General features: G+C 44.0%; 1 protein-coding gene across 1 annotated transcript; it reads left to right on the top strand.

Annotated features, from left to right (window-relative positions):
- The first annotated feature begins 556 nt into the window (after nt 1-556).
- Nucleotides 557-7,764, top strand: EGLN3 (egl-9 family hypoxia inducible factor 3). Its single transcript, XM_075283010.1, has 5 exons — nt 557-1,224; nt 2,682-2,801; nt 3,505-3,641; nt 3,725-3,798; nt 6,826-7,764. The coding sequence occupies exons 1-5, from the start codon at nt 814-816 to the stop codon at nt 6,858-6,860; spliced, it is 777 nt and encodes a 258-aa protein (XP_075139111.1). The 5' UTR covers nt 557-813; the 3' UTR covers nt 6,861-7,764.
- Nucleotides 7,765-8,351: the final 587 nt, after the last annotated feature.

Below are 8,351 nucleotides of genomic sequence, written 5' to 3'. Positions count from 1 at the left end.
CTCCCTCCCCCGCTCCTCCTCAGCACACACCTTCCTTCCCTCCCCCGCTCCTCAGCACACACCTTCCCTCCCTCCATGCCTCGCTCCTCGCCCCCTCCTCAGCACACACCTTCCCTCCCTCCATGCCCCGCTCCTCGCCCCCTCCTCAGCACACACCTTCCCTCCCTCCCCCGCTCCTCGCCCCCTCCTCAGCACACACCTTCCTTCCCTCCCTCCCCCGCTTCTCGCCCCCTCCTCAGCACACACCTTCCTCCCTCCTCCCTGCTCTGTTTACTACTCAGCACTACACAGTACGAGGCTACATGCTGAACCAAGATTCCTCAATGGCGGATGACACGCCCACTACCAAGCGGTCTCCTGGTTACCAGACCACGCCCACTATCAGCTCAGCCAATGATCGCTCCGCTTCGTGTGTCCTTCGAGCACGTGCTGACGTACCAGCCCCGTATGAGGTCTAGACCACGCCCTTCGTGTCCTTTGATTGGCTCCGACCATAAGACTTTGATTGGCTTTAAATCGCGACGTAAGCCACGCCCAGCCAGAGGAAACCACTCATCCCGCACGTAGAGAGGTGTATAAGGCTGGAGCGAGCGGGGGCTGGCTATGCCTATAGAGACACGTAGCTGGTGCTCCATACATAGAGGCTTACAGTAGCGCTGCGCGGAGTGATATGTGCACCAGCATCTGACAGCGCCTCTAAGGACCAGATTCCCTTGTAACTGGCCTTCCATGGGGTGCGGGTGCTGCTTCACTGGTCACATCCTGGAGACATGTCAGATGTCACCCTTCTAAGTTCCTTCATCTGCTATCTCTATGGTGGCGCAATGTTCTCCAAGCACTTCTGAAGTCTTAGAGCCCTGCCAAGCAATGCCCCTTAAACCTAGCCCCTCTCTGGACCTGGAGAAGCTGGCACTAGAGCACATTGCGCCCCGCTTGCTCTCCTGTGGTTACTGTTACGTGGATGACGTCTTGGGAGAAGAACTTGGTGACCAAGTCCTGGAGCAGGTCAGACGTTTGCACAAGGACGGGGCTCTGAAGGATGGCCAGCTGGCTGGGCAACTTCAAGGAGTCTCCAAAAGGCACCTGCGAGGGGACAAAATCACATGGATTGCGGGCACGGAGGAAGGATGTGAGGCCATTGGACTAGTTCTCTCCGTAATCGACCGGCTGGTGGTGTTGTGTGGCAACCGATTGGGCCAGTACTATGTGAAGGAGAGGTCCAAGGTGAGACCCCCTGCTCTCGTACTGGCTGGATCAGCCCTGTCTGGGACCATCTGTCATGGGGTGGGATTTTTTTTGGGTCACACATTGGTCAAGTGTCCATAAATTCATCCTTGCCATGTACGGTAACTTTTTTCCACGCTAAGGCTTCATGCACACCACTGTGGCATGTTGGCTTACATTATCCACAATGACAGGTTTGTAATTGCGTATCCTACACATCTAAAGCCTTGTACACACACGTCATTTATATTCATACACCTGTCCGTTTTTGCATCCCAGTCCATTCCTACAATGTTTGGGTCAGTGAAAAACATGGACGTGAGATGGATACCAATCCGTGTACGATCCATCCTGGTCGTGTGCAGGAAGACTTACCCGAAGTTTTTCTTATAAAACTTCCAAAATCTGTCCCTCCATTGACCCCCAATACCGTCTTCCATCTGTTCGTTCTTTATTATGCCGCCTTTACTGTGGTAGGCCCTACTGCTGGTATATATATATATATATATATATATATATATATATATATATATATATATATAATATACTTATTGGTTATATGGCACCAACATATTCCGCAGCGCTGCAGTGACATTGTCGTCATTTGCTGTCCCAAGGGCTCACAATCTACGTCCCCTATAAGTATGTCTTTTGGGGGTCCTGGTTATCAATTTGAGCCCATCCACCTCCATATAGCATGTACATTGGTATGGGTCTCTGCCACCCTTGTAGGGTCCGCTGTCACTTATGGTTACTGATCTGCCCATTGCATGTAAGACTCTATGCCAACTGGAGAAACAGCGCCCCAAGGGCATTTGACACCTATTGATACAGCAGAGACCTATGACTCTTTTAGGGTCTCCCACATTCTAACCTTACATTAATGTTCCTGCTTTTTAATTCTCAATATCAATTATTTTATTCATATATCGGCAACATATTCCATAGTGTTGTACAAACATTACTCATATCAGTCACTGTCCCCATTGTAAATACCGGATTATCCTATCAGTATGTGATTGATGAGTATCGGCATAGACACCATAAATACCGCACAACTCTAATCCAACACAGAGCTCAGACCTTGCCGTGTCTCCTTTACAGTTCTAGGAATGTCCCTTTAAGGACGGTGAAAGTAATACAAGACAACCTTGGGCCGACTTTGTGTTTTAACCCCCTAAGCACCTGATATCTGCAATATAGTCAATTAAGAGGATACTAAAACCCCTCCATACAGTTATTCACCGAGCCTGGTATGGCACACTGGCACCAGGTTTAATGTCCATGTGGGCTTTGAGACATGTCTGGGTTTTCCAATAAGTAAGAAGTTGTAATGGTTACTTCTCAGGGTGATGTCACAGAGAGAAGTCTACACCATGTCAGCCATATGTGAAATCCTGAACTATTTATATCTATAAAATGCAGTAAAACCTCATAGATAATGTGTTATTCTACAGGCTATGGTGGCTTGTTACCCTGGTAATGGGGCCGGCTATGTGCGGCATGTAGATAACCCTACCGGAGACGGGCGCTGCATCACCTGCATTTACTATCTGAACAAGAATTGGGATGCAAAGGTGAGAAACCAGATGTCATCTATTTTTAATTTATCTATCTATCTATCTATCTATCTATCTATCTATCTATCTATCTATCTATCCATCTTCTGTTTCAATTGCCTAGCTTTCCATCTCCTATCTATCTATCTATCTATCTATCTATCTATCTAACATCTATCTATCTATCTATCTATCTATCTCCTATTTATATATCTATCTATCTATCTCCTATCTATCTATCTATCTATCTATCTATCTATCTATCTATCTCCTATTTATATATCTATCTATCTATCTATCTATCTATCTATCTGTCCCATATCTATCTATCTATCTATCTATCTATCTATCTATCTATCTATCTATCTCCTATCTATCTAACATCTATCTATCTATCTATCTCCTATCTATCTATCTATCTATCTATCTATCTATCTATCTATCTATCTAACATCTATCTATCTATCTATCTATCTATCTAACATCTATCTATCTATCTATCTATCTATCTATCTATCTATCTATCTATCTCCTATCTATCTCCTATCTATCTATCATCTATCTATCTATCTATCTATCTATCTATCTATCTATCTCCTATCTATCTATCTATCTATCTATCTATCTATCTATCTATCTATCATTTATCTATCTACATTGGATCTCATTGTATTACTGTACATATGACTCTCAGTAACCTATCCACCTTCTTTTCCTCTAGGTCCATGGTGGAGTACTGCGCATTTTCCCTGATGGCGGTTCACGTGTAGCTGACGTGGAGCCCCTCTTTGACCGGTTGCTTCTTTTCTGGTCTGACCGCCGCAACCCCCATGAGGTGCAGCCCTCTTATGCCACCAGGTAAGTGCATAGTGACAGACAGGCTATAACTGGTGACTGGCACGGCGTTCCCTATGTAACTCGTATTCCTGTCCCTCTCACAGGTATGCTTTGACCGTCTGGTATTTTGATGCCAAAGAGCGAGCCGCAGCCAAGCAAAGGTTCAAAAGATTAAGTGGTGAGTGCGTGTGAATGTGACGGGGCTGAATTCCACCTTACAAGGTGAAGGTTTCTCCAGGCACTGTATAATATTCTTGGAAATTCCCTGTGCTGAGCTGCAGACAATCCCTCTTTTTATACGCTGCAGATCTGTCATTTACAGGAGTGGAGTCCAGTCCTGTCCATGGCAGTGCTATTATACAATGGTATATGTGAAGGGATTGCTAAGTATTCTGTAATATAGTTACTGTATCACTCTATAGGGTAGCTACTAAAGCGGCATATTACATGGATCTCTATACTTGACCGTATAGAAATTTCTGTAATCTGTTTTCTAGTAATTCAGAAACTCTGATAATCCAGCAACAGATCGCTGGATAATCTGGAATATCATACGACGGAACAAAGGACAGATTATAAAGGATATTAGTATAGGATGTTATATATTTGTTTGTATCCAGCAAAATCCTGAGTGTATCTCTTCTTGGATAGATTTCGATTTGCTTTTTATCACTTTCTCACCTTGTGTTAGTGCGGTAGAAGCAGATGAGATAAATGTGGCGTTGTGTTTGCATCCCGGGACAGATGTGTAGCTGTGTATACATTCATTTCCTTGTCAGTGGAGACATGTGCAGGACTCTGTGACTGTGTACGTGTGTGACACTGTGTACGTGCCTCTCAGTATAGCATGGGAGGGGCCACAGTCTGTAGGTTTTATCACAAGTTGTTTGGTGATTAAGCGGGCAGGAAGCTGTCCTTATCGGAGGTCACACCGCCCCCCTGAGTGGACTCTCTATAGGTCACTCGCTTTCCCATAGTCAGGACACTTTACCTTACATAGTTTCGTATGATTTTATGGGCGCCTGCTCACCTATTCCTTCATATCATCAGGACTTTGCAGTGGAACACTAGGGGTTAAACCGATGCTCCTGACCCTGCAGTTATTGTGCTCAGATATTCACATATAGGTTTCATGGACTAACTCCATATTCCCATCCTGAACTAGACCTATAGATAATCTTTTGTGTGTGTATTTAAAAGGGTATTCTACTTACAACAGTTTATCCCTATACACAGAATTAAGGGAAATTTGCTAATTGGTGGGGGTCCAGCCATGGGAACCGATTGCAAGAATTGGGGGTCCCTTGTACCCCCAAATAATTAGTATGCACAGCCACTCCTTTAATCTCTTTGTGACTCTCCAGAAGTCTCCTAGAGAATGAATGGTGTCGTACACCTGCCACTCCAGATTGGGAACTGGACCCCTGCTAGTGTGACTGTGGGCTGGACCCCCACCATTAAGATTATTTCCGCTTATCTACTTTTTCTAACTGGAATACCAGGCTGAGGATACGCATTGCCAATGTCGGGAGTGTATTTAGTAGAAGGGAGAACTATAAGAACTTCCTTTAGATTTCCTATTCCCTTTGAAGACTCTCTTGGCTTTGGCCCAAAAAATTAAAGCAAACTCTGCAACGAAAACACAGCTTTTGTGGAACTATAAGCCCTTCCATTCACTAATATATGTATTAGTGCTGCATACAGAACTTGTCACGCATTGTGCACCCCTCCCCCACCCTTCCACTCTCCTTCCCTTTCTTGTGGGTACAGTATATAATTTGCTTCTATAGGGTTTACTTACACGTTACAATCACAATGCTGTTTTTGCTAAAAGAACACAACTTGACCACAATGTATGAATAAACCTTCGTCTTTATTCACTGTATTTGGCTCTTTATTGGAAATACAGTTGTATATATATATATATATATATATATATATATATATATATATATATATATATATATATAATCTCACCCAGACAGTAAAATACAATAGCGGTACAGTATAGTCTCATCTATTACTGGTTTCAGTGCGGTGGTGTCCCCTAATACAGAGCAGGTTAATATAGTGATCATAGGTATTGAACTTCAGCATTATCAATCCTTTCTCAGAGAGGTCTTATTCCCTAGTACCTATCAGAACACACGCATACTTGGCCAGGCCGAGCATGCATGTGTATGGGATATACAGTAGCTGACAGCCAAACAAGCATTCTTCCAGCAGATGTGTTGCATATGCGGCATTATAATTCGAGATGAGCGAACACTGTTTGGATCAGCCGTTCCGAACAGCACGCTCCCATAGAAATGAATGGAAGCACCTGTGACGCTGACTTTGCCGACTGCCGGTCGCCGTGCCAGGTGCTTCCATTTATTTCGATGGGAGCGTGCTGTTCGGAATGGCTGATCCGAACAGTGTTCGCTCATCTCTAATTATAATGCTTGGTAGTACCAGTCACTCTGAGCATTTTGGTGTTTTCTTTATCAAAATCTGTTCAGCCATTCCAAAGATATTGGCCCCAATAATGTTATTGCAGATTAGAGCCTACTACCGTGTTTCCCCTAAAATAAGACAGTGTCTTATATTAAATTTTGGTCCTAAACTTATGCTATGTCTTATTTTCAGGGGATATCTTATTTTATTTTTGTGTGTTGCTGCCACCACTGCGCTACGCTTACATGTGCTTGCTGCGCAAAGACTGTATGAAGAAAAACATTGCAGCCGCTGCTGTGATCCCGTATGTTGTATTCACTGTTCCTGCTTCTGTGGGATGAGCTGGGAGAGTGGACTCCGCGCCGCATACGATGCTTAGTTTATGCACAGCGGGTATCTCCCAGCTCATCCTACTGGTACAGCATCAGGAACAGTGAATACAACGTATCGCAGCGGCGCAAAAGCCGGCATACCTGTGCACTCGGAACTTCACGCACAGTGTTCAGCCGGCTGCAATATTTTTCTTCATACAATCTTTGCGCAGAAATATTAATGGGAGATGTCTTACTTTCGGGGGGTGCCTTATATTAGGCAATTCAACAAAACCTCTGCTATGTCTTACTTTTGGGGGATGACTTATTTTCGGGGAAACAGGGTAACCAAGTAGGTGGTAACACAGTGAATGGGACAATAAGTCTACCAAGTTTTGGAGAATTTTTATTCCCCTGCTGATCTTAAGTGATTACCTTCTTCCTTCTTCTTCATGCAGAGTCCAGGCAGGATCCCACCGCGGAGGACATCTAATGAGCTCCTAAGGAAATGCTGGAGTTTGTGGAAACTAGGGAAAAGGGAGGATACGAGATCAATACATATGTCCTTTGCTTTAGGCCTGGGCTGTCTAACCACACAGAGAATGCAAAGACCACTTCAATGGCTGGAGCGTGAATTTAATAATGAACTCAGGTTTCTGCCCATTCAAGGACACTGCATGGACTGGTGAGAAGAAGGGTCTTCAAAAACTGCTCCCATCAGTATCCCAGGACTGTCCGTGAGCTTTATTCTTTGTATCAATGGGTTGCCCCATTGTGTGAAGCAATGGAATATAACATCACTGTATAAGAAGTTGGGGTCCACCAACCCAAAAGTATGAAGAGCCTGCATGCTGATGTGATGCTGCGTTCACTTTACAGTTTCCCGATTCCCTAGCCACTGGTTGTGCAAGGACCTGCTGAGTTGGACTGTATGTGGCTTAGAAGGGGATGCAGCCCCCCTCATTCTCAGCATCAGTGGAGGTCCCATAGTTTGGACCACAAACCGATGCAAATCCTAGCATCATGCCATCACTATATAACACCGGAATACCCCTTTAAGTATCTCATTTCACCTTCATGCATGGCCTGAGAGCTGACTTGACACGTTGTTATTTTTTTGGTACAGAATATTTAAAGACTGCAAAGCAGAAGAAACTATTGTGAATACACTGTAAAATATAACCACAGCTGAAACGATGACGAAAAACGTTACAGCGACTGGTACGGTCACTGACCAAAAGACATGTCTGCGGGCCAGAACATGTCCACATTGTTGTGCAAATCTAGTGATTCTGACCTACTTTAATCACCCGTCTATTTATATCCGACCGTGACGTGGAAGAAAATTTAATTGTCTCTTTATGATTTCTATGGAATGTGTATGGAATTTACAGAATAAAATGTGCAATCCGCAAGTTGTATTTTATGATGGCATTTTTCAGACAGCGTTTCCGTACGTATAATTGACATGCTGCGATTTACAAAAACGCAATGTTTTTTGAAATCATATGTCTGCTGCGGATATCTTTTTTGCAATGTGTGGATGGGATTAGCCAGAACCCCATCAACTTTCTTTCAGTATATACCCGACACCAGGTGCGTCCACTTGTTAATATAGATGCGGCGACACCAAACTATTCGTAGCGCTGCCAAGGCTCCTCAGTAGTCTTTTATTTCCGCCTTCCTTGCTGACACTCCAACGCTTCATCACATGACCGACCTCGCTCTGCTCCGAGTACAATGGGCTGTTTTCTGTGGGCAATAAACATAGTTTTACTGTGATATAAAGATTAACCCATTAAGGACCTAGCACTTTTTTCTAATAGTGGCATAGCATTATTAAACCTCATTCACATGGGGCCATAGACGAGTAAGCGCATACTCTCTATATGTGTCTTTAGTCTTTCGTTAGCAGACAAGGCCTATAGTTGTCTGGTATGTGCCTATACCACAAAAAGAATAGAATAATGTAGTGGACAGCACT

This window comes from Leptodactylus fuscus, chromosome 7, assembly GCF_031893055.1.
Source record: "Leptodactylus fuscus isolate aLepFus1 chromosome 7, aLepFus1.hap2, whole genome shotgun sequence".
Taxonomy (NCBI): Eukaryota; Metazoa; Chordata; class Amphibia; order Anura; family Leptodactylidae; genus Leptodactylus; species Leptodactylus fuscus.
This window is presented reverse-complemented; position numbering and strand designations above follow the sequence as displayed.

Excerpts from the sequence above, each read along its gene's own strand:
- EGLN3 (XM_075283010.1), top strand. The coding sequence starts at position 814 with ATGGTGGCGCAATGTTCTCCAAGCACTTCTGAAGTCTTAGAGCCCTGC. Across the intron at positions 1,225-2,681 it reads ATGTGAAGGAGAGGTCCAAG|GCTATGGTGGCTTGTTACCC; the intron begins GTGAGACCCCCT and ends GTTATTCTACAG. Across the intron at positions 2,802-3,504 it reads ACAAGAATTGGGATGCAAAG|GTCCATGGTGGAGTACTGCG; the intron begins GTGAGAAACCAG and ends CTTTTCCTCTAG.